This window comes from Canis lupus, chromosome 5 (genome assembly GCF_011100685.1).
Source record: "Canis lupus familiaris isolate Mischka breed German Shepherd chromosome 5, alternate assembly UU_Cfam_GSD_1.0, whole genome shotgun sequence".
Classification (NCBI taxonomy): domain Eukaryota; kingdom Metazoa; phylum Chordata; class Mammalia; order Carnivora; family Canidae; genus Canis; species Canis lupus.
Genome location: NC_049226.1, coordinates 13,027,687 through 13,043,541, shown reverse-complemented (window position 1 = coordinate 13,043,541; position 15,855 = coordinate 13,027,687). Strand labels below are relative to the sequence as shown.

The window sequence follows — 15,855 nt, the reverse complement described above, 5'->3', positions numbered from 1 at the left end:
GTTAACCACCAGTGTTTTTCTTTGTATTTAAAAGTCTAGCTTTGTGGCATCTATTGAGCATCTGATTCTTGATTTTGGCTCAAGTCATGATTTGAGGGTTGTGAGATTGAACTCCGCATTGGACTCCATGCTCAGTGGGGAGTCTGTTTGAGATTCTCTCCTTCTCCCTTGGCCCCTCCTCCCCCTCTCAAATAAATAAATAAAAATCTTAAAAAAAGTTCTGGGTTCTTGTTTGTTTTGTTTTTTAAATTCCATATATAAGCAAGATCATGTAGTATTTGTTTTTTTCCCTTTGACTTACTTCATTTAGTATAGTGCTCCATCCATGTTCTCTCAAATGGCAAGATCTCATTCTTTTTTATGGCTGAGTAATATTCCATTGTGTGTATGTATATGTGTTTGTGTATATATATATATATGTGTGTGTGTGTGTGTGTGTATACACACACATATACACTACATCTTCTTACCCATTTTTCTATTAATGGACACTTGGGTTGCTTCCATATCTTGGCTATTGTAAGTAATGCTGCAATAAACATAGGAGTGCATATATCTTTTCAAATTAGCGTTTTCATTTTCTTTGGGTGAACACTCAGTAGTAGAAATACTAGATTCTATGGTTTATCTATTTTTAATTTTTGAAGGAACTGCAATACTGTTTTCCACAGTGGCTACATCAATTTACATTCCCACCAACAGTGCATGAGAGTTCCGTCATCCCCTCCAACACTTATTTCTCGTCTTTTTGATACTAGCCATTCTGGCTGATGTGAGGTGGTGTCTTGTGGTTTTGATTTGCATTTCCCTCATGATGAGTGATGCTGAGCATCTTTTCATGGGCTTGTTGGCCGTCTGTACATCTTCTTTGGAAGAGTGTTCGGGTCCTCTGCCCATTTTTTGATCAGATTGTTTGGGTTTTTTTACTGTTGAGTTGTATAAGTTGTTTATTAACCCCTTATTGGATATATCATTTGCAAATATCTTTTCCCATCTGGTAGGTTGCCTTTTTGTTTTGTTGGTGGTTTCCTTTGCTGTGCCAAAGCTTTTTATTTTGATGTAGTCCCAGATAGTCTATTTTTGCTTTTATTTTCCTTGCTTAGGTCTCCTATGTTTTTGTAGTATCCTTCTAACTCTTCTCCCAACTTCAGTATATATTCCTTCATATTCATCATCTTTTTTTTTTTAAGATTTATTTATTTATTTATTTGAGGGAGAAAGAGAGAATGAGTAGTGGGAGGAGCAGAGGGAAAAGCAGACTCCCCTCGGACCAGGAAGCCTAACCCAGGGCTCCATCCCAGGACCCTGGGATTATGACTGGAGCTGAAGGCAGATGCTTAACTGATTGAGACACCCAGGTGCCCTCATCACCTATTTGATATCCAGGAGTTTTCCAAAAAATTTGATTATTATAGTCCCTTCCGTAAAACCTGTTGATTTCTTCTTGTTTTCTGTGGAATAAATTTCAGCCTTTTAATGTAGCACACATGATTAGTTACTCCTAATGCTGTTTTCTGTTAGACCATGTACATTCTCATTGTTAAACCTTTTTACATGATATCCCTTCTTTTTAGAGTATTCTTTATTCTCTTTTTCTGATTGTTTTAGTAAAAAAAACTTGTCATCTGATAGTTGGAACTACAGAGGTCAAGTGCCTGTATTTTGATTTATATTTAATAGAGATCATAGGCCACCCCCTCAAGATAAGGGGTTAACAGGCTGTCAGAAGTTATCATGTCTTTAATATTACCTGTTCTGACCTGTGCGTGAATGCTGAGAGGATGTTGGGGTTACTGTGTGTTTGGACCCGTAGCTGGAGTTCGACAGTGATGACTCTACCCAAACTCAAAACAAAAGAAATGGTGTTCTGTGTTAGTCAGGGTTGGGTCCATTCATCAGTAACTGAAAAATTGAACAGTGACTTAAATAAAACAGAGGGTTATCTGTCTTTCACTGAAATTTCCAGAAATCTGGAGTCCACCACCACTGTGGCAGCTCAGTTCCATGAAGTTCTCAGGGTCTCAAGTTCCTTTCAGTCCTTTGCTCCACCTTTCTTAGGGTGTGTTCCTTGGGCTTATAGTGCCAAGTGGCATTTGTTTTCTAGGCAATAGAATTAAGCCAGAGACAAAGAAGGAAGCAAAGGGTACACTGGCTATCTTTTAAGGGTGATTCCCAGAAGCTACCATAGACTATTTCTATCCCATCAGCTAGAGCTTAGTCATACACTCATCCCTAAGTGCTGTATATACAGTTAAAAATTCTTTTACTGAGCTGCCTGGGTGGCTTAGTGAGTTAATGTCCCAATCTTGATCTTAGCTCAGGTCTCCAATTCAGGGTTGTGAGTTCAAGCCCCACAAGCTGGGTATGGAACCCAACTTAAAAAAAAAATTCTCTTCCTATGGAAGAAAAGGAGAATGGATTTTGAGGGATAAATATCAAAGGAGTCATCCAAACTCTTTAGTCTGATGTTGAGTCTACACCTTTCTTTTTAGTCCTTTTTCCTTTTACTTACCACATACCCTATGTACCAGCCAAAAGTCCTCCTGTTACCTTGACTGGAAATGATTGTCTCCTTGACTACATTTTGTGGCACTGTTAATCTGTATTGCATTTATAATATGCTGAACTTCATTGCTGTCATTCATCTGCATATATAGCTTCCCTAAATCGTGAAGTCTCACCACAGTGCAAATTCCTGCGGGCAGTGACCGTGTCTTATATGTCTGCCATGCCTGGACTGGTGCCTTATAAATAATTGGGTTTGCAATAAAAATTTCTTATATGATAAATAAATAACTTTGACAATTTCTTGGTTTCTTGTAGAATTTTAGGAAAAGAAGATGGATCAACCTAGTGGAAGGAGTTTTATGCAAGTATTATGTGAAAAATATAGTCCTGAAAATTTCCCTTACCGTCGTGGTCCTGGGATGGGAGTCCATGTCCCAGCCACACCTCAGGGCTCTCCTATGAAAGGTAAAAAAGATGCGACCTAAAACGTTTATTTACTGGATCTTAGTACTTGGGGCCTCAAACCAGAATGTTGTCTTGTTTACAGATTATTCTTTTTATTAGAGTCACATAGTCTTCCTCCCTTAGTATGACTTCAGTTTTTTTTAAAAATTTGGAAGGATTTCTCTTCCTCCAGAGTGGCCAGAAGGCACCTTAGTTGCACTCATCAGGCACGAACAATATTTGAATGGTAATGTTTCAAATACATATTCTATCAAGGAACTTAGAGGATCTGAGAAAGTATAAGACTGACCTGTGCCCTCAATGACCTTACAAACTTAACTGGATCACAAGATACTCCCATCTACGAACATATAACACAAGGCAGTTTATATTGAACCAAATGATTGGCACAGTGATTGGGAAAAAGATTGAGGAGAGAGTAAATTAGTACTATCAGGAAAGGATTCAAAGCCATGAGACTTAAACTAATTCTTTAAGAATGTAGAATTTAGTTAAGGAGGAGATAAAGACATTCTAGGAGAGGGGTTTTGATGTGAGCAAGAGATCTACAACATTGAGAAATATGCAAGGTGTGTCTCTCACATCTTAGCCTCATTTACATTTAATAATTCTTGGAAGTAGTTCTGTGTGAGTTGGGAAATCAGTATTGAGCAGTATTTTAGTTCCTATGTTCCTCAGTTCAACTTGTCTTATTACTCCATATAAACTGGTGGCTCAGCGGTTTAGTGCCGCCTTCAGCCTGCGGTGTGATCCTGGAGACCCGGGATGGAGTCCCACGTCGGGCTCCCTGCATGGAGCCTGCTTCTCCCTCTGCCTGTGTCTCTGCCTCTCTCTCTCTCTCTCTCTCTCTCTGTCATGAATAAATATAATATATTTTTAAAATTAAATAAATAAACTGGAATGGCAGAAAGAGGTGGATTTCTTACTTGGTCTTTCTTTTTTCCAGCACCCATTCCCATTCTGAAAAATTTGATACTGAAAAGTACTGAATTGAAAAATTATGTAATTTGAGGCCTCTGTAAATAAAATATTTCCTTTGTGAGTCCTTATTTTATGCTGAATAGGTTGAGAGTTGTTGAATTCTCAGGTCTACCCTTTTTACTAGGGCAAGCGTCGTTTTATTGACACCTATATTTTTGAACCAACGCAATAGTTTGACTACCTCAGTTTGATCAAATTCATTATATAGTTGAAGACTCTGAAACCCTTTCTTCCATTATAATTATGTATTTTTAAAAATCTCATTTTCATAAGGACACATTCTACATGGATATAAAATGGAAATGATTGATAGACGAGAGAGAGAGATGTAGTTTTTTAAATGAATCCACTTAAGCAGGAAGATTTCTTCAATGATATGAATTTGAAGAATAGAAGTGGTTTCAGGTAGACTATCTAATGGTTTGAGATAATTTTCAAGGGCAGCAATAGGTGGAAATATACATCAGACAAAAAAGAGCTATCCAGAATGATACTTTTATTTATTTATTTATTTTTTAAATTTATTTATGATAGTCACAGAGAGAGAGAGAGACACAGGCAGAGGGAGAGCAGGCTCCACGCACCGGGAGCCCGATGTGGGACTCGATCCCGGGTCTCTAGGATCGCGCCCTGGGCCAAAGGCAGGCACCAAACCGCTGGGCCACCCAGGGATCCCCAGAATGATACTTTTAAACTAAATTTTTAAAAAGAAAGTATTGGGACCTATTAGAATACTGGAAGTCCAGATCAGTTGCAAGTTCTAGTGTTCAGATGGTAAGATGATAGCGAGGATGATACCTGTATTGTTGGTAGTTGAGGTCAACAGTCCTGCCAGCAGCAAAGCCTGTAAGACTTTTTTTGGTGGTACTGGTCCAGTACTTTTACTCTCCTGGGCCATATTTGGCTGTTTCCTCTTAGAGTTCAGTACCCTTAGACCCCATTGTATTCAAGTTTTTTTTCTAGGTCCTCTTATAATTTCATACTATTTGATTTTGATTCCTGGGGACTGTATGTAGACAAGAATTAGGCTGATTTAGAAAGCGTTGTTTCCCCTGTGATTCAGATCGCCTCAACCTCCCAAGTGTACTGGTGTTAAACAGCTGTGGAATAACACGTGCAGGAGATGAAAAAGAAATTGCTGCCTTCTGCGCTCATGTGTCGGAACTAGATCTTTCTGACAACAAACTCGAAGACTGGCATGAGGTAAAGCTTTTATATCACTGCATTTTGGTGAATTCTGTTGAATTCTAGTTGAGAGTCTTGACTCTGGGTCTCAGATAAACTGCTTCAGCTGTTCTGTGGTGATTTTTCAATTAACATTACTGCTAATTTGGTTTTCATTAGTATGAAAAGCACTGAGGAGCTTTATTCCAGTCATTGAGAGGTTAATAAGACCACAGAGGTTTAAACTGCTAACAATACATTGGGTTTTTTACTGTTGATGTGTAATGTGAGTTTACACATCCTATGTTCATTCTGTACCACTACGTCAACCTTTATTGCTCTAAATTGACATAAAAATTGCTTAAGCTCAAAACTCAGATTATAAAAATATTTATTTTTGTTGCTAAAATTTTCTTCAAATATTTTAGAACTTTTCCTTGTTTTATTAAGTCCCTTACGTGGTTTGACATGTCTTCTGACCTCAGAGTAAGTCACACCAAATACACAAAGGTATTACAACATTATCTTTTATTATTGTACATAGCACTGCCTACCTGGTGATAACATTACCTTGTAAATGCTGTGCTTGAGAATAGGGAAAAATAGTTCTTTCTCCTTGATTCATTCTCCTGCCTTAATTTAGGATCTTCTTTCTTGCTTGGACTGTTGAGAAAGCTTCCTGATGGATTTTCCTACCTCTGCTTTTATTTTGCTTCCCATAAGCTATCTTCTTAGGCAAAGACTCCTTTTAATAAATGAAATAAGAGTGTGACACTTTTGCTTAAAGTCCTTTGGTTGCTTTTCACTGCCTAAAAACTAAGGTCTGAACTCTAAATGTAGCCTTTCACCATATGGCGGTTGGTTACTTTTAGAGTTTTATCTCCATCTTTAGCCACATGCTTTTTCTTGCAGCTCATGATAAACTCTTGACATGACAATCTACCTTGCTTTTATTCCTTCCGAATCTACTACTCTTTTTCCTTGTCTACCCAACCTCTTCCTATGTATCTTTCAAGACTTGGCCCAAGTCACTATTCCTCTCTGAAACTTTCCCCAGCTCTCACTCAGGCAGAGTCAGATTATCCCAGTACCTATATCACGCTGCTGTGTTAAATGTGATGATTTATCATAACTTAGTGCAATCACATACTTACTTGACAGTTTTCCTATTAGACTGTGAGCTTATTCAAAGTAGAGATTTTTGTCTTTATTACCATCAGCACCCAAAGTGTCATACCAGGTACTCCAATGTTTGTTGAATGCTTTAATGAACAAATGATTGTATCTTAAGGATTGATCAAGACCACTTGCTCCAACTTTTCCTATGATCTTAAGAGACTCACTTAATCCTTTAGGGCTTCACTTCGCTCATCTCTAAGACAGGGCTGCAGATAAAATTAATCATTGAGGTGCTTTGTAGGTATTAAATGCTATTCAAATTCCAAGACAGCTGTTTTGTTTAAGAAAAATCTGTGCATAACCTAATTTTCTTCAGCTTTTCTTATATTTACCTATGTCATAGTCTAATCTGATATCTGTGCTTATGGTTATATTTCCTATTTTTATTGAGGTGTTTACCAAGTTCTTTGAGATGCATGTTGTTTGACTTTTAAGTGACTTGTTAATAAATGCAGAGTTACTGGGCTGTTCCAAGAAATAATCTGTTTGTACATGCATCTATTTATTAATTCATTTATCTCAATAACTGTTACAGCTCACTGTTCCACAAATTACATTCTATGCCTTCTTGGTCCTTTGAGATGCTTAAGTGATGTGCATACTCTGTCCACACTGCACAGATGCAAAAAGAACGACCTTGTTAATTCTCCTTCTCCCTAATTCCCAGTTGTCTGCTGCTCAACGTCTGGTGAGAGTTTTTAACCTGAATGAGTGAAAAGTCAGACCAAATCTTCCTCTGAATCTTTTCACTTCCTATGTTTGCAGGCCGAGTCCCTTAAATGTGTTTCTTTGGGAGTGTAAAATTTCAGAAAGGTTTTGTGCTTTGTGCTCTGACCATGTAGGGACAGTTTAATAGTGATATAGCTGCTGCCTCGCCTCAGAAGAACAATCTCTGTCAATATGGATTAGAACACAAAGTTCACACTAGGCAAATCAGCCTTTTCTCTGCTTAGACAGAGGTCTACACTAAATATTTTCCAGGCCACATTGACATATTTGGATAGAGGGTCCTATTATATTCATTTGTGCTTTGCATTCAGTTTGTATATTCCTACTTGTGCTCTATACTCTGTTTCCAGATGGTTTTCAAATGAGTTTTCATTGCTGCTATCCTTTGGGTTTCCATCTTCCAATTTATTTTTGTTTTCATCATTCCTTTATTTTTGTTCTTTGCTATAACTATAATTGATCTCAATCTTCTAGAATATCTATCAGAGCGCAGAATGGTGGGGGAAGTACTGACAGCAGAGCATGTTGATCTTCAGGATCGATTAAACTCTTTGCCAGGCTGTAGATGCCTCATAGGTCACAGTTTTAAGACATTACATTTCAATCCCAGTACAACCGTGTACCTGATTACCAAAAAAATCATTTGTCCTTGGCCATTAAGTAAGTTTATTTTGGCCTGTATTCAATATAGCAATGTGGAACAAAATAATATAGTATGTTCTTTTGATGTTTTGAATGGTCACTAATGTTACAACCAACTTCTTTTGTAGTTTAAACTTGTAGCTGATAGATATCCAGAGATAAAGATAAATATAAGTGTAAGGTGTCATACTGTGGGGGGAGGCAAAGATTTGTCTCCATTCTTCTAAAATTGGGCATCCATGTGTAAAAAAAAGAGACATTTTTTAGCTTTTGACTTGAATTTTAGCTAAGTACATTTTCGTCTCACCTTTCCCAAGGCATCTCCTTTTTCCTCCCTTCCTTATCAAAACCATTTTATAAAAGAAATTAAACCAAGTAGTTGAAAGGATGGAGGAATTAGCCCCTCAGGTGAGGTAGAGAATAGCTTGGGTATAAGTTACAGATTGTTATCTTTCAACCCTTTTCCCATTTTTCTTCAAACTTTAGTTTCTTCATTTTTAGAAGCCAGAGTAGAGGGTCCTCTATTAAATTATAGAATTGTGGAGACCTAGAAGGTCATGTAAGTTCATCTCCATGTTTCTGCACATGAACAACACAGGTTTGAACTGCACAGTCTGTTTGCATGTGGACTTCTTACAGGACAGTACTGTAAATAAAATTTATCTTCCTTATGGTTTTCTTAATATTATCTCTAGATGGGCAGGGGATGGACTAAATGGATGATGGGAATTAAGGAGGGTGCTTGTGATGAGCACTAGGTGTTATTTGTAAGTGATGAATCACTAAATTCTACTCCTGAAACCAATATTACACTATACTTAACTAACTAGAATTTAAATAAAAGCTTGAAACATAGGGAAAAAAATGTAAAGTATAAAAGAGATCTCTTTTTTTTCTAGGGAGGGGGAGAGGCAGAGGGAAAGGGAGAGAGAGAATCCCAAGCAGGGCCCCATGCCTAGCATAGAGCCCAAAGCAGGACTCAATCCTACAACCATAAGATCATGATTTGAGCCGAAACCAAGAGTCAGATGCTTAACTGGGCTGAGCCGCCCAGGAGCCCAAAGAGTGTTTCTTGTGTAAAATTCTAAAATATCTAGAGATGTAAGTTTATATGATAGAATATGCTGCATACATTTTTTTTTCTGGGAAGAATCACAAGAAAAATTTCAATTTGTTCTGTTTGAATTTCTTAACTGTGAACATTTTGTTATTTTGACGTCAATAAGGATAGTGAGCTGTTGAATTTGGGGCATTTTTAGTTTTCTTTTTATTTCTCTATATGAAAACAAAATAAAACACATGTTAACTAAAAACAAAAGCAAAACAAAAAAATTTTCTCTAGCTCACTTTATTGTAAGAATATGGTATATAATACATACAACGTACAAAATATGTTAATCAACTGCTTATGTTATCTGTAAGGCTTCCTCTCCACAGTAGTCTGTCAGTGGTTAAGTTTTGGAGAGTCAAAACTTACCCACAGATTTTCAACTTTGTGGGGTTGTTGGCACCCCCTAACCTCTGCATTGTTCAGGGGACAACTGTATCACTCTAGCTAAGAGTCTTTTTTTTTTTCTTTTTTTTTTTTTTAGAATTTAGAAAAGGTGAAGTTAGTGTGCTGCCCTAGAAACTTACTGAATGTTTGTTTGTCAGCCTTTGCTATTAGGACTTTTTTTAGAAGTAAATTTACTTACGTAATTAATATACTTTCTAAAATCTCATCATTCATGTAAGATTACCCAAAAATCCTTTTAACTTCAGCCTTTTAAAGAGTACATTTATTCTAACTTACATTATTTTTTCTGTTTGAATCATTAGACTATAGTCCAGTTATAATTTTTTTAGGATATTCCAAGGCTAATGAATCATTATTCTAAATCTCTATTATCATGAGACAGCCATATAGATGCAGACAGTGAAGATTATATCACATAATTTCTGGGAGAATACCTTCAAAACTTTTAAATTATCCATTGGGGGCTATTTACAAAGATAAAATATGAGGGGTGGTGGTTAGCAAGGGGTTTATATTTTGCTTTTGTTTAGCTGAGGTTGTATCATAATTAGTTATTCTTCATACTGTGCTTGGAGTGCAATTCCTCTTCATTTTCTTTTGCCCTTAAAAGAGTTGAAGCCAGGCTGGTCATCATCATCTGTATGGGAGTCCTTCAACCCAATAGATTTTCAGACAGTAGAGGGCTATAGAGGGCTGGTCCTCTATAGCCCTCTGTGGACTAAATTATTTAGCTGTGTTGTAGCCACAGACAAAACTCCAAATCCTGGCCATATATCACAAAAATGCTTGGTACAATTTGGTCACAAAAGGGATCAAGCAGGAGACTATGTTTACACTGGTATAAATTACATACATTTTAAATTGAAGCCTAGTATGTTTTTCTCTAAATATAGCTCATTTCTTCATTTGTAAAATGAAGATAGGGCAGCCAGAGTGGCTCAGTGGTTTAGCGCCGCCTTCAGCCCAGAGCATGATCATGGAGTCCCACATTGGGCTCCCTGCGTGGAGCCTGCTTCTCCCTCTGCCTGTGTCTCTGCCTCTCTCTCTCTCTCTCTCTCTCTCTCTCTGTATCTCATGAATAAATAAATAAAATCTTTTTAAAAAAATGAAGCTAAACATGGTACCAGTTGAAAAGGTTAGTGTGTAGCATAGTTCATCTATGCTATGCCCTCTGACATACTTCTCTGAACCTTCTTGGAATGAGTCCACTTCACAGTGATTTTGGAGCTCCTGACCTGTGTAGTACACATAAATCTGAGGTGAAGTACACATTACTTTTTCTTTCCACCTGTAGTTCTCAGCACTGGATACCTTTTTGGCATAACCTATGGTGCTCTGACAAGAAACAGAATCCAGGTTCCAACCATGAAGCTTATCTCATCTTTGAAGCTCCTGATTTAATAGTTTATGGTAGATCTTGGGAATTAGTGTATTTTTGAAATTGTAGTAATTATTTTAAATATGACATTTAAATAAAAAATAAATATAATAAGACATATAATCAGGGTTGACATATTGGTTCATACTCTTCTTACTAAGTTAGTAATAGTTATATTTACTGAATGATTTTGTGCCATTAATTTATTTAGCAAACATTAAGCACCCGCAATGCAGTAATGAACTAGGTAAGTACTATCCCTGCTTTCATGGAGCTTACGTCCTGTTGGGGAATAGATAAGGATAGAAGTTTCTACAAGTTGTACCAATCACTGTGTTAAGTGCTTTACACATGTATCCCTTTTAATGCTCTCACAGGCCTGTGACACAGGTGGGTCCTGTTTTGTCCATTACAAATGAGGACACTGAGATGTGGGGAGTTACTTGTCAGTAACTTGTCACATCGCACAGCTAGGAACTGTTGGAACCTGGTTTGAACCCAGGTTTTTCGACTGTGAAACCAATCCTAACTACTCTGTTGTATTCCTTTCCTCATGAAGTTTTATTACCACACTGACTGGCTGTTTGATGCTAACTCCATTTACTGCATACTTGTTTAAGATAGTTCGTTCTTCTTTTTGTGTGTGGGGGGGTATATTCAAACTTTCCTAGTGGTGGTATGCTGGAAGAACAATGGCTCTGATTTTTAAATCCTAGATTTGGTTTTTGTGACGCTGAGGCCTTAGTCAAATTATTTAACATTTCTGAGCCTCAGTTTTTCTCATTTTTTAACATGAAAATAGTTAGCTTGCAAGTTGTTTTGAGAATTGAGTGAAATAAGCTATATCAGAGACTAGTACTTTGCAGAGCAAGTAGTTAAGGTCTGTAATGCCAATTGCCTTTTTTTTTTTTTTTTAGATTTTATTTATTTATTCATAAGAGACACAGAGAGAGGCAGAGACACAGGCAGAGGGAGAAGCAGGCTCCATGCAGGGAGCCCGATGTGGGACTCGATCCTGGGTCTCCAGGATCACACCCCGGGCTAAAGGCAGCACTAAACTGCTGAGCCACCGGGGCTGCCTGCCAGTTGCCTTTTTAAAAAAAAAAAAAAATGTTGCTTACCAATTTGCTAGCTAAGTGGTTAAATTGATTACCATGTTTTCTCATTTGTTATACAGTTATGGATGTGTTTTGGTTTCTGAGTGTGTATATTTTGAAGTTTGGTCATCTTTTAACCAAGCCAAAACGGTTTCTAAGTGATCCTGGCTATGTAGTCAATTTGAACACTTGAGCTGTTACTGTGTGTTCTTCAGTAAACCTTTAATTAGCCTTAATGTTGCACTGAGGACAAAAGGAAGGAGAAATTCAAAGAGATTTACATGACCCAGTCTCAGCTCTTTAGAAACTTGCAGCCTAAAACGTCCTCTAAACTGTCTTTTCTTCACTTATCAAAGAGAGTATCATATAGAACAGAATCAAAAACCTTGCCCAAGGCAGTGTGGAAAGTCTTTTGTATGATTTTCAATTATGTCACTATTTCATAGATTAAATTATTTGCCAAGATTTGTTGAAATTACTTATGCCCCTCTGTAGGTAGCATAACACAGGACTCCCTAATGTGAATGGCCCCTTGCCTAGAGACCCATTCACTTAAGCTTTGTGAGCATGATTGCTATTTAAAAAAACTCTGATTACTGCCTGATATGCGTTTCTTTTTTTCTCCCTAGGTCAGTAAAATTGTGTCAAATGTTCCCCAGTTGGAGTTTCTAAACCTGAGTTCCAACCCTCTGAATTTGTCGGTTTTAGAAAGAACATGTGCTGGGTCCTTCTCTGGGGTTCGCAAACTTGTCCTCAACAACAGCAAAGCTTCTTGGGAGACAGTCCACACGATACTGCAGGAGTTACCAGAGTAAGCCCAGAGCATGATGGAGAGGGGGCCATGTCGCCATCTTTGTTAGTACACAGAATTACCACTGATCTCCCATCTCAGAAACAGTAGAACAGCAGAGTGGATGGAGAGTGAGGTTAGAAGAGCCAAGTATTTAAAATGAGGGTGTGAGGGTCATTTAGTAGGTTTTTCATTGCGATACTTGCTCAGTGTTGAGTAGCACCAAGACATAGGATCTGTCATCCTTTGGCTAAAAAATATCCCTGAGAAGCACTTATCATTTCTACATCAACCCACACTTTCTCCATTTTAATCTTCTGATTACCTGATTTCAGAATTTTGCCCCGGTGCTTTTCTTTGGGATGAAAAAAAAAAATCATAGTATCTATAAAATATATTACCCACTCAGATGATTAAATACCTCACTGGCCTAATGGGAAAATGGAACTCTTTTCGATAATTTAAATAAGAAATTATGCTTTTGTTTGTCAGTTTAGAAATACTTTCTTAAGACTTCTTTGTATCTAGCTTTGAATATGCACAAGTGTTCAAAGGAAGTAGTTTAAAGAAATATAAAAAAGAAGTAGTTTCTTTGTTTAAATATGGAAATGATCAAGGACTTTTGAATCTGGTCTCTCCCCATTTATTCCACCCGAGTTTCTCACTATCCCCCTAATGAGATGGGTTTCCTCACCACATGTAGCTTCTAGCATGGCATGGAATGAGCTTTTAAATCCCAGTTCCACTTACTGACCATATGACTTTAGATAAAGTGATTAACCTTGCTAAGCTCCATGTCCTCATCCGTAAAATGGGCATAATTGTACCTACCTTGCAGAATGGCAGTACAGTCTATAAAGCCCTTGGAGCAAGGCCTGACTCGGGGTAGAAATTCAGTAAATGATAGTTATTATTTTTTGTTTCTAAACATTTTGTTTATGTTGTTTCTGGGATTTTCCTCTATGTCCTCTCAACCCAAGTCTACCTTTCCTGTTAGGCCATGCATTCTTTCTTGATTATTCTCACTGTAATTTCAGTTCCATTCCCATATGAACTGCTGTTGTGCTTGGAGTTAGTACTGCTTTATTTAGCACTTAGTTACTTAAGCACAAAATTAATTTAGTCCTGGGTTATGTCATCTCTGCCGTTTTATGTGTTTTAGGTTTTTGTCTTCCCAGCTATATTTAAGCTTTAGGAAGATGTCTTTATATTTTCTCCACAACCCCTACCAGAGTCTCCCACATAGTAGGCACTTATTTATTTACTGAACGAATGAAAGTAGGTGCAAAGTAGAAACTTAACTGCTTTAAACAATGAAATGTTTCATTTTTTTTCTCTGCAGTTTGGAGGAGCTCTTCCTGTGCCTTAATGATTATGAAACAGTGTCTTGTCCTTCTATTTGCTGTCATTCTCTTAAACTACTACATATAACAGACAATAACCTCCAAGACTGGACTGAAATACGCAAGTTAGGAGTTATGTTTCCCTCCCTGGATACTCTCGTCCTGGCTAACAATCATTTGAATGCCATTGAGGAGCCTGATGATTCACTGGCCAGATTATTCCCTAATCTGCGGTCCATCAGCCTCCACAAGTCAGGTGAGCTACAGGCTTGTTCTCGCTGTACGTGCAAATCAGTCTGAGCTTGTGCATGAAACAGATGAAAGCCTATTTGTTTTGGTCGTGGCTCTGCCTTCTTATGGGATGCATTTTCAAGAGTTACATGCAGATGCCAATCGATCAGCTAAATTTAAGGCATTCATTTTCATAAATGTTCTGATAAATATCAAGTGGCAGAGCATCCTATTAGCTATATTTTATCTATTAAAGAGGTCCTGCTACGAAAGGAGTGAGATGAAATTGATGAATTGGGCAGTAAAAGGCAGAGTTAAGAGGAGTACAAAGAATTACAAACTAGACTGTTTTGTCTGGATGTAGGTTAAGGAATTTCAGCCTACTATCCCTTGTAAATGCTCACTTTTCTTTCTAGTATTTATAGATGATTAATTGCCAGTTTGCTGCCGTATGATTTTGCGTCTCAGGGAATGGAAATTTTTAGCCTTTTTTTTTTTTTAACTAATAAACTTCATTTTTGAGTACAGTTTTAAATTCACAGCAGAATTGATCAGGAAGTGCAGTGTTCCCACATCCTCTCTGCTCTCACATATGTCCAGCCTTCCCACTGTCAGCGTTCCAGCACCAAACTGATACAACTCTTATAATCGACCCAGATTTTCACATCACCCAAAGTCCATAGTCTACACGAGGACTCACTCTTGAAGTTATACATTCTGTGGGTTTGGACAAATGTATGACATGTATAGTATCATTCATAGTAGTTTCACTGCCCTAGCAGCCTTCTGTGTTCTGCTTGTGTGTCCGTACCCCTCAACCCCTGGCAACCACTGGTCCTTTTACTATCTCCATAATTTTGCCTTTTCCAGAGTGTCATATAGCTGGAATCATTCATTATGTAGCCTTTTCAGATTAGCTTCTTTCACTTAGTAATGTGCATTTAAGTTTCCTCCAAATCTTTTCATAGCTCGATAGCTGATTTCTTTTTAGCACTAATGTTTCATTGTTTGGATGTACCATAGTTTATTTATCCACGCAAACTGAAGGGACATCTTGGTTGCTTCGAAGTTTTGATGTTTACTAATAAAGCTGCTGTAAACCTCCGTGTGCAGGGTTTTGTGTGGACATAAGTTTTTAGTTTATTTGGGTAAATACCAAAGAGTACAATTGCTAGCTCATATGGTAAGAATATGTTTAGTTTTATAAGATACTGCCAGCTGTGCTCCAAAGTGGCTTCACCATTTTACATTCCCACTAGCAATGAATGAAAGTTTCTGTTGCTGCATGTCTTCATCAGCATTTGGTGCTGTGAGTGTTCAGGATTTTGGCCATTTTCATAGGTGTGTAGTGGAACCTTGTTGTAATTTGCAGTTCTCCAATGACAGATGACATTGTTATATAGTTTTAAGAGTTCTTTGTAAATTTTGGAGAGTCATCCTTTATCAGATATGTCTTTAAGCAAATATATTCTTCCAGTGTGTGGCTTTTCTTCTTAATCTCTTGACATTGTCTTTCAGCCTATTTCTTAAAATAACTACATAACTAAAAATAACTCTGATCTACAATTGAAAAAATATACACAGTTTAATTTGCCATACAAGTCACAGGGTAGGAATTAGGTTTTAAAAGCCAGTATTTTGCATAAGGAAGCTGGTTATTGCACAACTTGACACCCCTTGAGCTAATTCTGTTCTTCCTCCTAGATGGAAATACCATTCTGAAGAGAAGAGAGCAGTTGTGACTTGGGTTAGTTATGCACCAGAGCCCTTGTATATTGCTCCTCTGCTTTAACCCTTTCTGGAGGTTGATAGAAATAGGAATGAACTATATT

The 15,855-nt window shown here is 37.5% G+C and overlaps 1 protein-coding gene across 2 annotated transcripts in view; it reads left to right on the top strand.

The window, feature by feature from the left end:
* Positions 1 to 15,855, top strand: part of TECTA (tectorin alpha) — a 156,070-nt gene that overhangs the window by 19,103 nt on the left and 121,112 nt on the right. For both annotated transcript variants that reach the window (XM_038535875.1, XM_038535877.1), the window contains 4 exons: positions 2,824 to 2,973; positions 5,018 to 5,157; positions 12,289 to 12,470; positions 13,792 to 14,048. In XM_038535875.1, coding sequence (XP_038391803.1) covers positions 2,841 to 2,973; positions 5,018 to 5,157; positions 12,289 to 12,470; positions 13,792 to 14,048 — 712 coding nt within the window. In that variant the 5' untranslated portion in view covers positions 2,824 to 2,840. The remainder of the gene's footprint in view (positions 1 to 2,823; positions 2,974 to 5,017; positions 5,158 to 12,288; positions 12,471 to 13,791; positions 14,049 to 15,855) is intronic.